Source organism: Dunckerocampus dactyliophorus, chromosome 2, assembly GCF_027744805.1.
Source record: "Dunckerocampus dactyliophorus isolate RoL2022-P2 chromosome 2, RoL_Ddac_1.1, whole genome shotgun sequence".
NCBI lineage: Eukaryota > Metazoa > Chordata > Actinopteri > Syngnathiformes > Syngnathidae > Dunckerocampus > Dunckerocampus dactyliophorus.
This window is the reverse complement of record NC_072820.1, coordinates 27,728,281-27,750,000: the sequence shown is the minus strand read 5'-3', so window position 1 is coordinate 27,750,000 and position 21,720 is coordinate 27,728,281. Positions and strand designations below refer to the sequence as shown.

At 44.6% G+C, this 21,720-nt stretch overlaps 2 protein-coding genes across 5 annotated transcripts in view; both read left to right on the top strand.

The window, feature by feature from the left end:
- Nucleotides 1–15,786, top strand: part of usp33 (ubiquitin specific peptidase 33) — a 28,893-nt gene extending 13,107 nt beyond the window's left edge. The window contains exons 8-24 of one of the 2 annotated variants that reach the window (XM_054760835.1): nt 1,718–1,831; nt 1,912–1,990; nt 2,243–2,684; nt 2,755–2,895; nt 4,058–4,170; nt 4,263–4,435; nt 4,569–4,639; nt 4,718–4,751; nt 4,829–4,874; nt 4,950–5,130; nt 5,209–5,335; nt 5,421–5,590; nt 7,426–7,507; nt 7,589–7,697; nt 9,244–9,346; nt 10,239–10,307; nt 14,329–15,786. In XM_054760835.1, the coding sequence (XP_054616810.1) occupies nt 1,718–1,831; nt 1,912–1,990; nt 2,243–2,684; nt 2,755–2,895; nt 4,058–4,170; nt 4,263–4,435; nt 4,569–4,639; nt 4,718–4,751; nt 4,829–4,874; nt 4,950–5,130; nt 5,209–5,335; nt 5,421–5,590; nt 7,426–7,507; nt 7,589–7,697; nt 9,244–9,346; nt 10,239–10,307; nt 14,329–14,486 (2,212 nt within the window). In that variant the 3' untranslated portion in view covers nt 14,487–15,786. Of the gene's footprint in view, nt 1–1,717; nt 1,832–1,911; nt 1,991–2,242; nt 2,685–2,754; nt 2,896–4,054; nt 4,171–4,262; nt 4,436–4,568; nt 4,640–4,717; nt 4,752–4,828; nt 4,875–4,949; nt 5,131–5,208; nt 5,336–5,420; nt 5,591–7,425; nt 7,508–7,588; nt 7,698–9,243; nt 9,347–10,238; nt 10,308–14,328 lie in introns of both variants that reach the window. The other variant, XM_054760834.1, reaches the window with a different exon arrangement.
- A 168-nt stretch (nt 15,787–15,954) lies between these two features.
- zzz3 (zinc finger, ZZ-type containing 3) overlaps nt 15,955–21,720 on the top strand; it is a 33,396-nt gene continuing 27,630 nt past the window's right edge. Inside the window, exon 1 of one of the 3 annotated variants that reach the window (XM_054760832.1) lies at nt 15,955–16,068. Coding sequence is in view for 1 of the 3 variants with exons in the window: in XM_054760821.1 (XP_054616796.1) it covers nt 16,888–16,909 (22 nt within the window). In the remaining 2 variants the exon portion in view is untranslated. Of the gene's footprint in view, nt 16,069–16,180; nt 16,562–16,703; nt 16,910–21,720 lie in introns of those variants that run through there. The other 2 variants (XM_054760833.1, XM_054760821.1) reach the window with 2 other exon arrangements.

The following is a 21,720-nucleotide window of genomic DNA, read 5'->3' as shown; positions in this document are numbered from 1 at the left end:
ACACCACCTGTTGCTTATTCCATTTGCTCAACAGCATGTGAAATTGATGTCAATCTGTGTTGCTTCCTAAGTGGACAGTGTGAGTAATGGCGCAGCGCTTTTGACTGAGTGTGAATTGAGTGTTTCCTTTATTTTTTTGAGCAGTGTATATTAATTTATGTCTTTATCTTTGGCCCCCGTTTCTCCTTTTCTTCTTTCCTCTTCTTTCTAAATTATGCACCTTGTTGCTTTGACTTTCCTGCTTTTTTTCCTGCTTTCCATGTTTTGTTGACAAAAATAACAGCACTTAATTGTCATCTCCCACCGTCACTCCACCTCGGGGACCTATTATGCTTTTCCTCTTTTCTGACCTATAACTGTTGTTACAATGTTGTACTCTTGTGTTAAACGATGCCACCACGTCAGATAATGAGGTTTGCGCATTTGGAAGTGAGACCTGAAAGCACTTCTAGATGTCTCTCCATTGACGTCAACTCAACCCCGACTTTCTTATATACTAAACGCTGTAGGCCTGCCCTCCCCCCGCTCTGCTCTGTTCACCGTGTTAGCACGTATGGCTCCTAGGAAGTGTTTGTTTGGGTGTAAGTAATCGGACAAAAGCCGTTCTCTGAGTAGCATTATAGAGAATGCATACAGCGAACTGAAGGAGTGTAACCAAACACAGCGGAGTGGGCTCGGTGGAGGGCGTACCTGGAGGAGGGCCCTGGGGTGGCGTAAATTACACAGACCGTTTGGGCGGGAGGCAGGAAACACTACAGGAAGAGGTGCAGAGTCTGGAAGATCTAGAAAGCTTTCTGTGCAGGTTATCATGTGTAGCTTTTCTTTTTCACCCTTGCAGCGCCCCTACCAAGAGAATGCCGCCCTGTGCAATTGCCCAGATGGCCTGTAGCTAGAACCGCCACTGCATTTGGAAAGTAATACTTCAGTGCAGAGATGCCGTATGCCCATGCCCAGAGGATGGCACGCATTGTATTTAATTCAAATGACGATTGTTCCACAAATTTGGGTGCTCAAAATTTTGAATGAAATGAATTCACTCACTCTAGTGGTTAGCATGTTGGCCACACAGTCACAGTCTGGAGATCAGGAAGACTTGTGTTCGAAGCTCCGTTGGGCATATCTGTGTGGAGTTTGCATGTTCTCCTCGTGTGTGTGTGGGTTTTCTCCGGGTACTCCGGTTTCCTCCCACATTCCAAAAACATGCATGTTAGGTTAATTGGAGACTCTAAATTGTCCATAGGTATGAATGTGAGTGTGAATGTTTGTTTGTCCTGCCAATGGCTGGCGACCAGTCCAGGGTGTACCCCGCCTGTCGCCTGAAGTCAGCTGGGATAGGCTCCAGCATGCCCCGCGACCCGAATGAGGAAAAGCGGCATAGAAAATGGATGGATAGATGAATTCACTCACCAAGGGAGGGGAGCACAAATGTTTTTTGGGATTATTTGTATAATGCAAAAAAAACCCGACCTTTTTTCAGCTTAGTTTCTATTTTTTGTCAGTAACACAAGAGTTTGCAAGACGTCAGCTTGTTAAAACAACCATTTACAAACTGAATTTTGAACATAGAATACACACACGGATATTGCTTAATTCATCACAGCTTTACAACTGACCTGCATAATGAAGCTGCAAAGTATATTATTCATGCTTTCAAGTCAAATATGAAGTTTTTGTCAAGATGTCTAACGCTAACAATTTGCTTTTCTTTGTGTGGCAGCCCGCCCTTGACGCAGTTCTTTCTGGAGTGTGGCGGCCTGGTGAGGACGGACAAGAAGCCAGCACTGTGCAAAAGCTACCAGAGGCTTGTGTCTGAACTTTGGCACAAGAACAGGTTGGCATTTTTCACGTTTCACCTTTTCACCAGGCTGCACCTTGTGTTGCTGTCTCACTTTTTATTTCTTTTCATTGCAGTCCCTCCTATGTGGTCCCAACCAATCTGTTCCAGGGAATCAAAGCCATAAACCCAATGTTCAGGGGATATTCTCAACAGGTGTGTGATATTTTACAGAGGATCTTTATTTGTCTTTATCAGCCTAAATAGTGAAATTTTGTTTACTGTGGCTTTCCAGTTTTTGTTGAGATGATTTATGATATGTTCATATTTGACCATACGCCACAATTATCACGGCTTTGGAAGAAGCTCACTTTCATCAAAGCATTCGTATGCTGTGTATTAGTGTGTCATCAAAACAAACTAAAGCTTCAGATTCACTCCTGTCACTCCTGACTCTCGTCCCCGCAGGACTCGCAGGAGTTTTTGCGCTGCTTGATGGACCAACTTCATGAGGAGCTGAAGGAGACGCTGCCTGAGCCGTACGAGCAGTCTACCGGCGTCACGGTAGACGATTGCCCGGAGGAGGAGAACCGCAGCCAATCGGACAACGACTTTCAGTCATGCGAGTCATGCGGCAGCAGCGAGCGGGCTGATAACGAGGCGCAGCCTGCAAGCATGCTGATAGACGACAACGAAGCGGAGATGCTGATTCCCGAGCAAGATGACATCCAGGCCAACAGGGAGTGGCAGAAGGAGAAGAACATGATCAATGACATCTACCGCTGTGGAGTTAACGGTGTCATGGCAGACAACAGCGCAGAGGACATGGACAAGGATGTAGACACCACCGCAGAGACCACGCCCATTATCAGCAGTCAGGGACACATTAAGGTGCAAAGCAGGACATCAGGTAAATATAAAGACACACTTTACCTCACTTTGATTGGATGTCTATATTCAACATCATTGTTCTCCTGCAGAATCTTTTCCAGACATCCAAATGTCCAACATTGCAAGACCACAAAGTCCAGTGCCTTTGGAGGGGCACATTTCCAAAATGTCCAGCAGTCCACCCAAAGCTTCCTCCGTGTGGCCCAGCCTCAATGCTGCACACAAGAAAGGTACCACACTTAAGGCATTGTTGTGATTTTCTTTTTTTACATGAAGTTGTATGACATCCTCATCAGCAGTATAGTGCATCAACGGTGACTTTTCCCCCACTTCCTCTCATGAGCCCAGTTCTGGTCAGTTTTCGGTGTTGAAGAAAGTAGTTCCGGCTAGTTGGTGAGGTAACAAAAGTAAAGCCTTTCGCTTCTCAAAACAGTATGCGTTCAAAAGAGTAATACATTTGCATCACAAAACCGTTTTCCACGAAAAAGTCAATGTTAAGTTTTAGCTTGTTATGGGATGTGTTGCTTGTTGATGACCGCAACAGTAACCAGTGTTTTTTTTAAATTATTATTAGTTATTAATATACAATTATTATGGTTCTGACTATTATTATGTTGCTATTTTGTTTTAAGAAGCAAAATGCTTCTCAGGTACTACTGAAAATGTAACTCGTTCTTACTCAAAAGGACGTAACCAATTTCAATGAATCTTTGTGGTTGGGTGAAGTTGGGTGTTACTTTGTAATATGCATTACTGGGAGCTGCAACTTGTGGATTTGATCAACTGCAGAACATGTTTACAAATGGCTTCCTTTAACCTTAGTTACCAAGCTAAAAGTTGTCATGCCATTACTAGCCCCTACAGCAGGGGTAAGGAACCTATGGCTTGGGAGACTGCAGCTGGCTGTCAGACATTTTTTAACACGATAACATGTATGTATTTAATTTTTTTCCTGCTGTCATTTTAAAGCAAACCATTACAGAAATCACAGTGTTAAAAATAGCGTTAAAAAGATAAAACATTCTCATGCATTTTAATCCATGCATCCATTTTCTACTGCAATGCGGGTGGCCACATTACCTTACGATATTTTCAAACCCTTTTGACGAAGAAGATGGCAAAAAGAAAGAAAGATGAGGAGTACCATACAGCACCAGAAGTCGCATCAATGATAAGAAGTAGGTGTGTAACGATTCATCCACTTCATAGATGTACCGATTTTATATTCCTATGATCCAACTACATCGATCTGTGTGCAGCAAGTTGCCATTCCGTACGGCATATATTGATCTACCATTGTTGAAAAGGTTTCGCGCCTTTCCTAGCCAAAAAGGTGACTGACTCCTGCCCAACAGAGTGCTCTAGTTTAACCACTGTGCCTCTCCACAGCAGTTAACACCTTCTCCCCACCAAAGAGCAAGTGTCAAAAGAAATACCGCAGCGTCATCTCAGATGTCTTTGATGGGACCATCGTCAGCTCTGTGCAGTGCCTCACCTGTGACCGGGTTAGTACGTTGCCGTTGGAGGATATAATGTTTGTGAGTGGCAAGCTCGAAGAGCTCACTTGACTACAACCCTGGACTGTGTGTCTTCTCAGGTGTCCGTCACGCTGGAGAACTTCCAGGATATCTCCTTGCCCATCCCAGGCAAGGAAGACCTGGCCAAGCTCCACTCGTCCACCCACCAGACATCCCTGGTCAAAGCCGGCTCCTGCGGGGAAGCGTATGCGGCGCAGGGCTGGATCGCCTTCGTCATGGAATACATCAAGAGGTGTGTCTCCTGTGTGTAGTAACATTCCAAGTCTTGAGGAGTCCATTTTCAGCCATCATGTGGAGTTTGGCCGGTTTATTTCCCGCCTTCTTGTTTAGGATATAATATATCCTGCGTCTGCTTCTATTTTTAGCTGGTTCTGGGGTCCAGTGGTGACGCTACAAGATTGTCTGGCAGCCTTCTTTGCTCGAGATGAGCTAAAAGGTGAGCCAATGGATGCTTGTTTTGACTCAAGCAAGAGTGACATTTTTGACGTTTTTGAATATTTAATGTGCTTTCCAGGAGACAACATGTACAGCTGTGAAAAATGCAAGAAGTGAGTATCGCATTTTTTATTCTTTTCTGAAGTTAAACTCCAAAACTGATCTTCAAAATGTCATCTTTTTTCCTCAGGCTACGAAATGGAGTCAAGTTTTGCAAAATGCAAAGTTTGCCAGAGGTGTGCACAAAAAAAAAAAACATCCTTTGCCTCAATGTTGATACTTAAGTGATATTTTTTCTTCCTTTGCTGTAGATCCTGTGTATCCACTTGAAGCGCTTCCGGCATGAGCTGATGTTCTCCACCAAGATTGGCACCCACGTTTCCTTCCCACTAGAGGGCCTGGACCTGCAGCCCTTCCTGGCCAAGGACAGCTCGGCCCAGACGGCCAACTACGACCTGCTGTCGGTCATCTGCCACCACGGCACCTCCAGCAGTGAGCGGGCGCCCATGTGAAAAATGTTACTTAGTTGCCAATGCTGGTGTAAAAGCAGCAATCCTCCCTGCTTTTCAGGCGGCCACTACATCGCCTACTGCAGGAATGACTTCAACAACCTGTGGTATGAGTTTGACGACCAAAGTGTGACCGAGGTCTCTGAGTCTTGCGTCCAGAATGCTGAGGCTTACGTGCTCTTTTATAAGTAAGCCGTCATGAACATTGAATTGTTTTTCATGTTGCTGCTCATCTTGAATACAATGAATGAATTGGATGTGCTCCTGCTGCAGAAAGAGCAATGAGGATGCGCTGAAGGAGCGTAGGAGGGTGTCGGGCTTACTTAACATAATGGAGCCCAGCCTCCTCCAGTTCTACATCTCCCGACAGTGGCTCAACAAGTTCAGGACTTTTGCCGAGCCGGGGCCTATTTCCAACGATGACTTCCTGTGCTCGCATGGAGGTAAGAGTGAAGTCTTTTCTCATTGAACTGACACAGATCAGTCAGCTCAGTGTTTGATGAGAGGTACGATATTCCCTCTCAACACAGCCTCTGCTTGTTATCCTTGCAGAACAAAGTCACTACTTTTCCCTTTCATAATATAGCTGACTTGAAAAGGCAGCTTTGTGCAGATCCTGGTGTGATCCCATTCTAGTTAGAGCACAGGATGTCTCTTCAGGCTCGGCTTAAAGGGATAGTTTGGATTTTTTGACATGAGATTGTATGACATCCCCATCAGCAGTGTAGTCCATCAACGGTGACTTACCCCGCACTTCGGTGAGTTTGGTGATGAGAAATGTAGTTCTGGTTAGCTATTGGGTTACTTAAGTTAAGAGTTTGGTTCTCAAAACAATATGCGTTTGAAAGAGTACTACATTTGCATGACAAAAATGCCTCCTCAAAAAAAATCTGACCTCACAATTGCTCGGCTTTACTTTGTCTGATATGTTAATGCCCGCTATCAGCTCTCTATTGCTATGTATGTGATGAAAATGGCTGCGACCCTCACATCTTTATCCGCTTTGGAACACATACATTAACAAGATGACTGCGACTTTGCGGTGGATGCATCTTCATCTCACACACAACAATGGACAGCCGATAGCGCGCATTAATATGATGTCAGAGAAAGTAAAGCTGAGTGATTTGTGAGGTTTTGTTTGTTTTTTTTTTGAGGAGGCATTTTTGTCATGCAAATGTATTTCTCTTTCGAGCACATATTGTTTTGAGAAGCCAAACTCTTTACTTAAATAACCCCAATAACTAAACGGAACTATGTTTCTCATCACCGAAATCCAACTAGAACTGGTCTCACGGAATCAAGTGCGGGGTAAGTCACCCTTGATGGACTACACTGCTGATGGGGATGTCATACAACATGTAAAAAAATCCAAACTATCCATTTAAGTGCAGAGAATTGAAAACTTGGTTTGCATCTATCTGTATACCTTCTAAACAGTTTTTTGCTCAGACCAGAGTAGGCCTGCCACAATAATTAATAACGGGGAGAACATGCAAAGTCCACACAGAAATGCCCTAGCTGAGATTTTAACTTCCCGATCTCCTGACTGTGTGGCCAACATGCTAACCACTCGGCCACCGTTTGACCCCACATGCCTCTTATTTATTTAATTTAAAAGCTCCTGACATTCCAATTACAATGTTAAATACTCTTGAGGAATTAAAGGTTATTGCTTTTGAAACGGTGCACTCATTATTATGCCATATATTAATGAAAAAAAATCGTCTCAAAATAATGTTGACAATAATATAGTTTATCGGCAATAATTTGTAGGACAGTTATCGTCCAGCAAAATGTGTTATCTTAACAGGCCCAGTTTTCTATACCTGACAGTTTCTACTGACTTCCTCATGGTCATGTGATGTTGCTGGGACATGTCTTGTCAGCTGATTTATACAGGTTTTGGCGCTGTCTTCCTACTGGTAGAGGCAGGTTGGCAGCGCCATCTGCAGTCTGACTTCTGCAGGACTATATCCCAGGTGTGTGAGGGTAAAAAGGCCCCCTCGTATTTCAATTGCCTCTTTAATCCAGTAATGGTGTTTGTTGTCCTTTGTCCCAAAGATGTTTGCTCCATTCCAATCCATAAGATGGCTCTGTCTTTTGCCAACTCTAAACCAACTGAGTCTGAAAAAAGAACTGGTCTGAAAGAAATAATTGTTTAGAATATTTTACAGATAGACCCAATGAACCTGATTATCTCGTTTACCTGTCCACATGATGCCATATCTGTGCCTGCTAGTTTGAATGTCTGTCGTGTCGTGCTGTGTTGTCTCAGGTGTACCGCCCAACAAAGCGGCCTACATCGACGACCTGGCCGTCATGCTGCCTCAGAACGTGTGGGATCACCTTTACAGCAGGTGCACAGACCTACCTGCAGTAGCACCAGCTGTTCTTTTCATGCGCTTGTTTCTTGCATGACGGAATAAATTTGCTTGTAGATACGGCGGCGGTCCAGCTGTCAATCACCTGTACGTCTGTCACGCGTGCCAGATTGAGATAGAAAAGCTGGAGAAGCGGCGCAAGTCGGAGCTGGACATGTTTGTCCGGGTGAGTCTGCACCGTTACGATACGTTGACAACTGAAAGGGTTTTAGCAAGTAACTAAAGTAAACACAATGGGACATTTGGAGCATTAAATGTACAATTTTCTAGTATTTTTGTAAATCTCATGAAATGAAACTCTTAGAGAGAGTGACAGGTCAGTTTCACTGTAGTGTTTGAAAAAAATAATCAAATCCCACATGGACTTGGTGCAGTAATGTTAAATGGGGCAAACCTCAGAACTCCTACTTATCTGTTGTTTGAAATCATGTTGAATGTTTTTGTACTTTTTTCTTCAACTGTGGTTAGGCTGTGCCGGCAATGTAGTGTCGTCATGGCACGGATCCATGCATTCTAAAAGACGACAAAATCCCACATTCTTCATGATGGCGATGGGCTGGTTGTCCGAACCAGTAAATTAACCTACTGGTCATCTGCATTGCCTTTTCGTTCTCTGTTGGATATTTGTCTTTCCTTCAAAAGTCCAGAGTTTGTTGCATTGGCGTAGTAGCCTGTTCGTCGGTGGCCTTGCTAACCACTTTGTGCTCCATTTTATGTTTGGTCCTCAGATGAAGTATTAGTATTAGTAACATTGTGGTATTAAATGCAGCTTTGCAAATACCAGCCCTTGAAATTGTTATGTTGCAGACATAACTGCAAAAACAACCGTAAAGATTGGCTGGGCGATCATCATCATCATCATCATCATCCGAGATTGCCTCCTGCAGTTGCAAGCTTATCTCTCTCTGTGACTCACTTTTATTCAGGATGGCCATTTGACAACATTCCTTTGCCCTGGTGGTGTAATGCGACACGCTGCTGCCTTTTGCGCAGACAGTTAATGAAGTCAATTCCCAGCCAGGGTCCCAACACCCAGCCATTAGAGATGTCCAGTGCCGGTGCCAAATAGGAGGGCAGAATCAGGAAGAACATCCGGCGTAAAAACTTAGCCCTCCTGACAGGAAAAGCTGAAAGCCAAAATCTTAAATAAAAAATAATTGAAGACATTTCTTAGAACAATTATGGGAGGCTATTAGCCCTCAATTAACTTATTAGTACTTTTTCCAAATAAAATATATTCTTTTAATGTGATGGGAGATACACACTCAACGTATTTATGAACATTTAATGATTGTGTTGGTGTTATTTTGGCTAAATATGGCAATCATATTGCATGACGGAGAGATGAGTGGTGCGATACTGATGTGAAACCCTCATCATTAATGCATTGAAACAGATGCAGCTGTTTGTGTCAGACTGCCCACACACACAGTGGCTGCACAGGAGGGGTGTGTGCGTGTGCCTTTGTGCGCACGCACGCACGCACGCGCGTGTGCGTGTATGTGTGTGTGTTCGCGCAAACAGGAAGTGTGTCATTTCCAAGAAGGCGCAGTATGTTAAGAATGTCTTCTAATTACAGCACAAGCCGTAGAGAATTGATTTGGGTTTTTTCCATCTCCTTTCAGCCCTTTCATCCTCACTTCATTTATTCTGTGCAACTACAATACCCCCTCCCCCTCTCACTCACCCGTCTCCCATCTCTATGTCTGCAGCTGAACAAGGCGTTCCAGGAGGAGGAGTCTCCAGTGGTCATATACTGCATCAGCATGCAGTGGTTTCGCGAGTGGGAGGCTTTCGTCAAAGCCAAAGACAACGGTAATTGCATACAACTGTCCACCCACACTCACGCGTCTAATTAGAAAGTGAAAACAATAATGTACAAAAGTAGAGAAGCACTAGAAGAAGAGTGCAGACCTCCGCCAAGCGCCATAGTTCCCCCCCCATATTGTGATTCACACCAAAATAATCATCCTACATTTTTTGGATCAGTCTTTGATATTTTGTGGAACCTGTTGGAAAGTTGTCCAGTATTTTTTTCCCCAAGTGCTCTGACCATTTTTTGTGGAGTTATATGCACAAATGCCGAAAATGGTCCTATCTCACAATGTTAAAGAGTCCTTTTAAAAAATTCCTGGATCCAGATGGTTATCCGGATCACCCCCAAAATGTAATCAGTTCTTCCTTATTCCATTCTCAACAATTCCTGAAAATGTCATCTAAATCCATTCAGAACTTTTCAAGTTATTTTTTAACACAAATAAACACCGGCAAAAACATGCCCTCTGTGCTGCGCTTGGCGAAGTTAAAAAGTGGCTGGAATTGCTGGTGAAGCTCAAAAGAATGTGTGCGCTATGGTCCAAAAGCATATGCGAAGTGTTTTCTTCTCCTCATTCATCTTCAAAGAGCTTGAACTCCCCCGAGTTGTCTCCGTCTTGCACCCAGCATCAAAATGCATTTTCATTTTCATACCACTTTGGCTCTGCCGCTCCCTTTTGTATTGTCACGTCTATTTATAACAGTTGACACCTTTTTCCCCGCTCCTTATTTCTTATTTGTTTTTATGTGGCTCCAAAGCAAGGAGCAGACCTTGCTTCACAAAAAAACACAGACATTTAATCGTCATTTATGCGGATAGAGCAACATATCAGTGAGGAATATATGTGTTTTATTACTTGAACTAATTGAATATTCTTTTATTTCCCCCAAGATCCACCAGGACCCATTGATAATTCCAAGATAACGGTGAACAAGGGTGGCCATTTAACACTCAAACAAGGTACTGCATTTAGCCATCCATTCATTTTCTATGCCGCCTGACTACTTTTATCTATATAAATATGTGTTTGTTATATTGTAATGTCATAGAATGGAATTTTATTGCCCAAAACAACTGAGCAGCCAGCTTATTTGAAATCATACCAAACAACTGTACTCTATATACTGGACAGCAGGAGGTTTAAACTCGTATTGGTACTCATCTTGTATATTTGCTATTTTGCTAATGCTGCTGATTTCCCCCCACATCTGCATTGTACAATCAAAAACGTGAATGTATTCTTGCTTTTTTCAAATTTGCTGCTGTCCACCGCTACGTGTTGCGAGCTGCCATTATTTCAAGTTAGCCCTTCCCCTTACGTTACGTAGCCAAAATGACCACTACTGAGGGTGGAGAGCGTCCATCGCTGCACACTCATTGTAAGCGTTTTGAATACAACATTTGGGTTCTGACACTGGGCTGCATTTTACTGCACTTCTCAGCATGAATACACGCCAAAGACTTAAGAGTAAGTCTTCTGAGAGCTGATAAGTGTTATGAGTAAGTACACAAGTGTGCCAATGGAGACAGGAAACAAAGTTAGAAGGAAAAGTTGTTTTAGTGCTAAGAAGTATTGACCTTGTGTGCTGTATGACATAGAAGAGATCTAGGCTGTGCTTGTACTGAAATCTTTCACCAGTGGATTCATTTTAGCATAATACTGTAAAGTGAAAAACCCGTTTATGTCGAATACCCGTCAAAGTGGACCAATGCATCAAGTCCTGGTCCTGGTCGCCCGTTTTTGTTCACATAAAATGCGAGAGCCGAAGGGGTCATTTCTTTTTTTTTTTTTTTTTTTTTTTTTTTTTTTTTTTTTCCCCCTGTCCTGTCCAGCCTTTAAAGCAGATAGAATTGTATACCTAAATGCCGTCAAGTGCTCAACAGATTTACTCTGCCAGAGAGAAGTGTGATATACACTTCCCCTGTCATACAAAATTTATTCGACCTTGATGCTTGTTATAAAGCAAATTTGGAGCGCCCGGACCGGAGCAGGAGGGGACAGAGAAGAAGAGAAAAGGAAACGGGGGGGGGGCGAGAGGGGACAAAAACAAAAAAAAGAGAGACAAGAGACAAGGACAACAGCAGCAACAACAACAATTGTGACAGAACAACAGAAACATACCGAACGACATCAGCAAATAAATGTCCGTGACAACTATAAAGACGAACAAGGATAAAGGACAAATCAATATCAACAACCACAATGACAAAGCTGTCAATGACAATCAGACATAATAGCAGTCATGAAATGATGACCTATGACAGTGATCACAATGACAATACTGCATTGAAACAGTCGCACACAATAGCAGTCATGAAATGATGAATTATGATAGTGATCACCATGATAATACCGCATTGAAACAGTCACACATAACTGTAGTAATGAAATGATTATCCATGATAGTGAATAGAATCAAAGTTACTGTAATGCACATCATTGTAAAAAAAAAAAAAAAATACATATACACACATATATACATACATACACATACATAAATACATATATACATATATATATATATATATATATATATATATATACACATATATACCGCACATACACACATATATATATATAGTCATACTGCTGAAATCACCGTCGCTGTAATAAAACCAACAACATAATAACACCCTGGATAACTCAGTGAGTAATGTGGGGAAGTACGTATGTACTGTGAGTGTGCATATGTACAGGTATCTCTGTATGTAAGGAAGACTTCATATATATATAAAGGTGCAGGAATGTGTGGGCGTGTGATTGTCACTGAGAGTGCATGAAAGGAAAAGGGCCGCCTTCCACCTCCCAGAGAGCCCCGCCCCAAATAGCAAGGCCGGGCCCCGGCCGCCAGAAGGCCACCAGGCCCATAGGGGCAGGCAGCACAAAGAACAGTGCCCCAAGAGCCAGCCCAGAGAGCCCCCCCCCCCCGGGAAGACCAGTAAGGGGCCGAAGAGAGGTAATCCCAGCCAAGGACAGGGCGCCAGCGGGCCGGAGGACTGCCAACCCCCGAGACCAGCGAGAGATCACACCCCACAAAGGCAGACGGGTACCGGGGGCCACAAACCGGCAGGCCCAGAGACGCCTCCACAGCTGGAAAGAAGCCCGCCCGCGCCGGAAGCGCCAATTCCCCCCCACCGCCACCCCCACCCCCAGGGAGCGGAGCCCGGCCCGCCCCGGGCCAACCCCCGCCCGACCCCCGACACAGGGCCGCCCCGCCAAGGGATGCAGGAGGCACACCCTCCACCCACCCGGCGGAGGCACGGGCGGCAGAGATGTATCGCCCAGCACCTGACCCCACGGAGCAAACCCCTGTATGCCCCCCCCCCAAATAAATAACTAAAATAAATAAATAAATAAAAATACACACACGCACGCACATACACACTCCTACGCACCCACACACACGCACATAAACACTCCTACGCACAAACACACCCCTATGCGCACGCTCATACACACTCTTACTTACTCAAGCGCGCACACACACACACACACACACACACACACACACACACACACACAGTGGTCGACTGCCCGACACCCGGAAGCCCCACCCTATCCCCCGTTGGTAACCCAAGGAGCAGCGGAGCCGGGGACCCCGGGGTCCCAGACATACGATTCAGAACCCAGGGGCGGAGAGCGCAGACCGCCGGGGAGCAGGAAGACACCCGGCCACACCCCCCCAGCGGTAGGACGCCGCCAGCGAGGCAGACAGGGGAGTCAGCGAGGAGGAGAGCGGGAAACCGAGCAGGCAGGCGGGAAAACGGGCGAGCAGCCAGGCGAACCACCACACAGCGCCAACCGAGACCTGCGGGCCAGCAAACCCCGAAGAGAGAGCGGGAGCACCACACCCCAAGCCGCAGGGAGGCCAAGCACCAGCGCCGAGAAGGCGAGACCAGCAGCCGACCAGCCGACGGCCCCCACATACCACCAGAAGCCAGACCAGCCACATGCCACCAGAGCCGACAGCGCACCACCCGCGCACCGGAGCCCCACCCCCGACAAGCCCACAGACAGACCGGGGGAGGCGAGGACACAGACAGCGGCCCGGCAGCGCACAAAGCGCAACGGCGACAGACGCCCAAGCGCCCGGCAGAGCACGACCCCCCCCAGCGAGCCCGGCCCCAGGGCACCCGCCCCCCCACCCCCACCCCGCCACCCAGGCCCACAGTACCCGCAAGCATGACCAAGCCCCAACCCACCAGCTGGCCCGGCGCCCCAGCAGCCGCCACAGCGCAGCAACCACCGGCCGCCGCGACAGCACACGGGCCACCCGAAGCACCAGCACCGCCCCCCGGAGACCGCCGAACCCGCCCCAAGAGCGCAGAGGCGCCCGCGGCACGTGTCAGTCCAGGGGGGGCACCGCAAGCCGCCCCCCCCGGCGCAAGCCCCGGCATCAACAGGCCCCAGAGGGCCACCCCAGGGAAGGGCAGGCGAACCAGACAAGGGCACCCCACAGGCCAGGCCGCCCCGGGCGAGCCACCGCGACGGCCAGGCCCCCGGCCACACCGCCGACCCTGGCGGGCAGACGCCGAGGTGCACGAGGCACCCCAATCCAGCCCGCCCCACCCGTGTATGTGATAAGGTGTGATAGTGTCTATGATGCAATTAAAAAAAAAAAATAAATAAATAAAATAAAGGGGTCATTTCTATGAAAAATGAGAGAATTTATGTCTCCCCATATTGTAGTATTGTTAACTTCATTATTATTACTCACACGTTTTTGCAAAAGCAGGTTTTTGATCAGTCTTTCTCACAGGACTGCAATCTATTTGTGGTGGTGGTGGTGGGGTGGGACACCAGAGGCAGCCCACCACAAATAAATGATGTACAGGAAACACTGGTGGTTCAGTGCGTTATAATGTGTTTATGCATGAGGGCAAACAAGTAGCGCCAATTGGATGTCGACTTAAACAGGTTCCACTGTTATCCAGTAGTGACATTGTTGACGTCCTGAGTGCTTGTGTTGACTCCTTCCAGGGGCGGACTCGGGCCAGATCTCGGAGGAGACGTGGAACTTCCTCCACGCCATCTACGGTGGCGGGCCCCTGGTGACAGTGCGGCCCAACATCAGCCACCAGGAGGTGGAGACATCCCAGTCGGAGGAAAAGATCGAGGTGGAGACACGCTCTCTTTAAGGCGGCAAGTTGACTTTGCACATGACTTTGGTTTGATTGATGAAGCGCCAAGGACCTGATGATCTCCGAGAGGGAAGCAAGCTTTGTGCTTGTACAAAAGAGCTCCTGGCTTTCTGTTAGCTTCTTTTCACATTTGAAACATGTGCAGCTAAGAAAAATCACATCCACTGAATGCCATAATGCTTGTATTATTTTTTTGTTCTTCCTGACCAAAAAAGCACATAACACACGTTTTTTCGTCTTGTTTTTGCTGATCATCACAATACGTCTTGCTGTCAATATGACATTATGCTGTTGTATTCTGGGACTGTCCTAGGAGGGACGTTGTGAGACTTGTGGCATGACCACTGATATGAAGGGAATACAGTGGAACCTCGCTTTTCCTAATTCATTGCTTCCAAATGTCCGACCAAAACCAAAACGTACAAAAACTGAGGCAGTTTTCCCCACTCCCTCAGCGGGTGCGCTGGAGTGTAAATTTCAATTAGGTCCGAGATGTATCGAGGGGCCAGCCCATTCAACGACTTAAAAACAAACAATATCTTAAAATCAATTCTAAAACAAACAGGGAGCCAGTGCAGGGAGGCTAGAATTGGGGTGATATGCTCCCTTTTTTTCCTGTTAAAAGCTGTGCTGCAGAGTTCTGGACTAACTGTATGCCGTTTCTCACCTGCATCAAATTGCTGCCACTTGCAACTTTCTTTGGCCCAATGGTGGGCCATTGAGCAGCCACAGTCAATAATAAAATGTATGGACAGTGAGTCAGCAACACTGGTACTTGGTTTTGGCACTTGATACAGTCTTGGAACGATACAGTACAGGACAAAGGGACTAGTTTGTTACATGCGATATTTTACCAAAACAGAGAATATTTTGGTGAAAATTTTCAACCAAAACTGGGGAAATGAAAAGCGAGGTTTGACTGTACTTATTAATCTGACTAGTCTCAGGAATGACGTGTGTGTGTGTGTGATGGACATGCTCCGTCACGCTTGAATGTACAGTTGTATGTTGGTTCAGACTCAGCACTTGGTTATTTATCACATCAAGAATGAAAGTTCTTAGTTTTGTATAAAGAGATAGCTTAAGAATGCATGTTTTTAACATTAAAAAAGGAAAAATCTCATCCAACGTCTTGTAGATGCTAAATGTGCACTCAATAATCAGCATCATTAGCGGCAGTCTCATGAAGGGCATTCTTCTCATCTGGGCATGGCTGCTGCATATTGAACAGAATGCTGTAATCTTTATGTTAGCTTACGGACCATTAAGGAAGATATCTTCTGATTTTTGTTGCCTCGCACAATAAAAAAAAAAACACCTTGATGAAAACCTGCTGCATGTGTGGTCCTCTTACTGTCCTCCATCCACTGCTCTTTATGAGTGATGCTGTAATGGAAAAGAAAGCTCATGAACGTTTCCCCACATTTGTGAGCGTTTGCACTCCTGGAGAGAGCAAAAAATGTAGTTTGGTGTCGCACATGAGTGTGCTCTGCTCAATGAGCTCCCACACCCGAGCAGTCGGCTGCACTGGGAAGAAACATGGCTGCGACTGAACGTGCAGCGAATTTACGGAAGTGAGGTATGTGCAAATATTTGACTACACTGAGCATTGTTTCATTGTGTAGGGTGAAAATACAAAGCGCCTCTCTTTTTACCCAGGCAAAATATGAAGGAGCGGCAACGTTTTTCGGCACACACTCGCACGTAAAACAGCAAAGTTGTGAGTGGAACAATCGGCTCGCTAGGCTAACATGGAGCTGCTTAGGCTAAGCTAGCCACTCACATAGTTGCCGCTATGCTTGTTGCCAATTATTCTGCTCATTTCAGTATTCGCAATAAAACACAAGATTGTGAACTTGTTTCCCTGGGTAGTTGTGACACATTTCTTTTTCACAACCGCCGTGTTCCCACTGGTTAGCAACGTCAACAATGTTACTAGCGGTAGCCAAGCTACACAGCAGCCTGCCACGGTTCTTGCCGAGCAGCAATGAGTGAACTCGGTCAGCCTGAGAGACGCCTCGCTTTGCCCGACTGGATTAGTATGGACCTCTGCCGCTCTCGAGCTTCCTAAGGTAGCCCATTTTGTTAATTTGACGACCGCACAAAGTCTGCGATTCAGCTTCTTCTGTGTTATTGGGTCTTGTTGAGCCTCGCGGCTAACTGGAAGTTAGTTTGCTAAGGGTTAGCATGCTAAGCTAAGCTAGGTCAAGCAGCGTTTGCTCCGAAGTGCGGTGGCTCACGTTTAGCTCTTGTGAGCGTGCCATAAAAATGGACATCCCCCAAATGTTTTTTTTTAATTAAACGGACTCTTGAAGCGAAACATTGGCGCCTCGTACCAGCATCATACCGCCCAGAGGCGGGCGAGGACACCGGTAGATGATCGATCAGACAGGATGCCATGGTACGAGGCACTCTTTTTGGTATGTACGCTGACACTCCCCCGTGGATGCAACGGTGCCACTAGGCCTCCGTGGAAGTGTTTCAGTACGTGGCCAGTTAGTGAAAAAATGGCATAAAGCAACAAGCTCTGCGTATATTCGGGAACGAGCTCTCCACAAAAGTGGTAGTTTGGTGGTTAGCTTTAGCCCATTTAGCCAACAATATACAGGCTAGTTTGGTAGGTGTGTGCACGCATATCTTGCACATCTAAAACTAATCTAGATATGCGTTTAGCATTTGTTTGAGCTGCATTGGACGAGAGTGCATGCTGGCTTGTCAGCAGGCATTAACGCCACAAGGAAGCAAGCACGTTTTCGGGAGGATGTTGGTAGTAGACGTGTAGGCTGGCTGGGGGCGGTGGGGAGATGCTGCCCATGCAGCCTTTTTGCTTTTTACCGCACCAGACTACACCTTGCTTTCTCCATGAAATGTGGTGCCACTACCTGGGATAAGGATTGTTTTTTCTAATTTAGTTTTTGCCTCATTTCAGTAGGATTCGCGTCCTTTTCTGCTGTGTGGGCCTCAATCATATGTCTACATGGGTAACCAATTTCACGGTTTACCTATAAGGCCAAAATACACATAAACGACACTAGCGTTGACACACAACAGTAAACAGTACTTCATGAATTAGTGCAAATGTTAAACATTGCATACTGTGTAGTAGCATCATGAAGGACAGACTCCAGTGTTTCCTGTACGTTCATTTATTTGTGGTGGCCCACATTGAATACATTTGAACTGCCACTTGAGTCATTTTCAAATGGTGCCCGAACCAATGCTTAATAAAAGGAAAACATACATATTTTTTCAAAAAACAATGCCTGTTTATTTTTGCGGAATGGTGTGACATGCAAGTAGACCAGAATAGCCATTTAAATATGTCAATAATAGAAATAACATAACAAAGTCATCCATTTACCAATATGAAATAAAATCCATTGTCAGTCATGACCACAGCAAAACCAGCAGCAACACACAACCAAAAAATGACAAGATTTTACAGTGGTTTAAGCGCATGCATTGCACACAGTTGCAGGAGAAATTTGTAATTGATAGGCAGTTGTGGCAATGTTAGTGTATCAACGATGTTTGCTAGTTAATGGTACATGCCATGCATTGAGCAAAATGAAGTTACTTAGAAGACATTTCTTGTACAATATCACTTTCAAGTATTTGTTGTGGGTGCTGAGTCAGCATCTTTTCAGGTGATGTACAAGCAGACTTTGTGAGCATTGTATCTAGATGCCCACAGTCTGTGTAGGAGAAAAACTAATGTGACTCGGCAGTAACTTTACCTCACACTACTTCATACCTCTACTCATACGAGTGTCGAAAGTTAAGTGTAAGCCTTTCAAACTCATGGATCGGAGCTTCAGGACAAGATCAGATGTATGTAGGATATAAATTCACATTAATATCTATTTGCAGATGAAATTCAGGGTTTCCCCTAGGATTTTCTGAAGCTGTGGTCGTGGGCTGCATGGGACTGCCACCGCTGTGTCATGCCGCTACTGCATCTGCAATTTTTTTTAATGATGACAAATAATTTTTTTAATGTTTTAATTTATTTGCTAACTTATTTAACATTTTTCAACAACCAGCACAACATGAACCGAGAACATTGCAAAATTGTTAATTTAATGGCAAAGTTGCTGAGAGCACTTCAGTGAGAGTTTAAAATGTCGAACCTCTCTCTTTTTTTTTTTTTTGCCTGACCCGTTGAGTCCAATAGTCTTCTTCTTTTCCTTTCGGCTTTTCCCTTCAAGGGTCGCCACAGCGAATCAATTGCCTCCATCTAACCCTGTCTTCTGCATCCTCTTCTCTCACACCAGCTACCTTCATGTCCTCTTTCACTACATCCATAACCCTCTTTGGTCTTCCTCTAGGACTCCTGCCTGGCAGTTCTAAACTCAGCATCTTTCTACCTATATATTCCCTATCTCTCCTCTGGACATGTCCAAACCATCTCAGTCTGGCCTCTCTGACTTTATCTCCAAAACCTCTAACATGTGCTGTCCCTCTGATGTACTCATTGATGAAGATGCTGAGGTTCACTCCCAGAGAGAACCTCAGCATCTTCATCTCTGCTACCTCTAGCTCTGTCTCCTGTCTTTTCCTCATGGACACTGTCTCTAGACCAGGGGTCATCAAAGTTTTTCCTTGTGAGAGCTACTTCTACAAAATGAAAATAGCCAAGAGCTACTCATTTTTGTAACATTTATTTTCAGAGCTTATTTTAAACCCAAACAAAGCGAATATGCTTGTTTTACCAGAACATTAACAAAATGCTGGTGTCCACAACTCACATTTTGTATTTCAGAATGCATTTCTTTCTACTGTTCTTTCATTATTAACTGAAAACCTGAATGAAAAGCAGGCTTGCGGGCACCTCATGTGGTCGTGGGGGGCTACCTAGTGCCCGCGGCCACCACTTTGGTGACCCCTGATCTAGACCAAACAACATCGCTGGTCTCACCACAGTTTTGTACACCTTTCCTTTCATTTTAGCTGAAACTCTTCTATCACACCTGACACTTTTCTCCACCGTACCATCCTGCCTGTACACGCTTCTTCACCTCTTTTCCACACTCTCCATTGCTCTGGACTGTTGACCCTAAGTACTTAAAATCCTCCACCTTCTTGATCTCTTCTCCCTGTAACCTCACTCTTCCACTTGGGTCCCTTTTATTGTTTAGTCCAATAGTACTATGTGACTATTAGTACAAAAGTACATTTTGTACTATTTGACACAAACCTCAATTTAATTTGATATCCGTTTTAGAGTAAAATTAATACATGGGAAATTAATTGTTCAATAATATATTTTTTGTTAAAAAAAAATCACAATTACCAAAATAAAATAGTTTAAAGATTTTTGTTATAATGAAATGTGTCATGTATAAAGAGTATAAATTGAGAGATAGCACAGGTGTATCAACTTGCAGCATTATTACATTTACTTTGACAAAAGGAAAGAAGAGGTGAACTATTTTTTATGTGATTGTCAACATTTAATTGTACTTCATTGACAAAGTACACCTCCACTCTGTGTGCTAATTTGTCATTAAATACAGGCATCATGTTTGAATAGAACACTTATAAAACTACTAAGAGGTGAATCAAATATTCTTTGGTGAACTACTCAACATCAGCTGGTGAGGTACTGCTAGCATATGAGCTACAGTACCTGTTGGACACCCCTGTGATAGCATCACTGTCTAAAGATGGACACACGACGTGTTTGTTGAACACCTCAGACACACATCTAGTGTTTAAAAGACAAGCCATAAGTCAGGGGTCACCAACGTGGTGCCCGCGGGCACCAGGTAGCCGCCCGCGGGCACCAGGTGGCCCCCCACGACCACATGAGGTGCCCGTAAGCCTGCTTTTTATTCAGGTTTTCAGTTAATAATGAAAGAACAGTAGAAAGAAATGCATTCTGAAATACAAAATGTGAGTTGTGGACACCAGCATTTTTTTTAATGTTCTGGTAAAACAAGCATATTCGCTTTGTTCGGGTTTAAAATGAGCTCTGAAAATAAATGTTACAAAAATGAGTAGCTCTTGGCCATTTTCATTTTGTAAAAGTAACTCTCACAAGGAAAAACATTGTTGACCCCTGGTATAAGTATTATAATGATAACAAGAGAGCAAGGTTGTTAAGTGACACATTAAAAAGTAAGTTAGCATGAACGTGATAGCCTCGTCTAGCTCAAATGAGATTGAAACGTGAGTGATCACACATGCTGGCATAGATGCGTTACGACAAGCTGTCATCAATTGACTACACATTTTACGGACTATTTTTTCATTTGCACAAGTCACTAGTGCCGCATACAGTGCTGGGACATGAGCAAGTGCTGACACGGCAGAGAGGCAATTCCGGTGCATGTTTTTCAAAATAAAGCGTAGTGAAACATATTTATGATATTTTAATGGTTTTCAACCTAATTGGGGTCAATATGTGTGTAAATAATAAGCTATATATGTATCTATATAGCATATGCAGTATATACATTCATACAATATTTACAATATTATTTACAATAATATTTACAATATTACTTAACATTGTTTTCAAGTACATTTTTATGGTGTGGCGGCTTTTATTTTGTAGTGGTGGGACGCCACGATCAATTACAGTCAAACCTGTCTTAGCGGCCACCTTTATAGAACGGCCACCTGCCTATAGCAGTTACTGAAAAATCCCCCGCAGCAAATTTCCATGTTATAGACCCTGTGTATAGCAGTCACCTGTTCAACGCAGCCAGCGGCCACCCATTTTGTCTCCCTTGGTCAATATCTGACCACATATAGCGGCCAAATTACCAACTCAAGTAGAAGCTTCATGCACGAAAATGTTTCGTTTTTCAATCAACAAAGCCGTTGTGTGTAGACTTTAATTACTGAGTCCTAGCTCAGTCACAATCATTCACAAGATCCACACAAACTGTCAGTTGTTCCACATAAAAAAGCCGTCTTCTTTTGAGCTTGCTATTTCCTGGTCAAACATGTAACTTTAAGAGCATTTGCACCAAAACATTACCGCAAAGTAGACTGGGAACAGGACGAGCTCCCAGCGACGCTACAATAAAAAAAAAAAACATACGCTAGCATGCATGCGGCAGCGGGAGCAAAACTGAGTTGGGTTGTACTTAATTGAAGTATTTTAGAATGTACTCATGTTATTTTTCATCAATCCTCATCCACAAATCCATCAAAGTCCTCATCTTCTGTATTCGACTAAAAAAAAAGCCGTCTTCTTTTCCGTTCGCTACTAGTCTGTTAA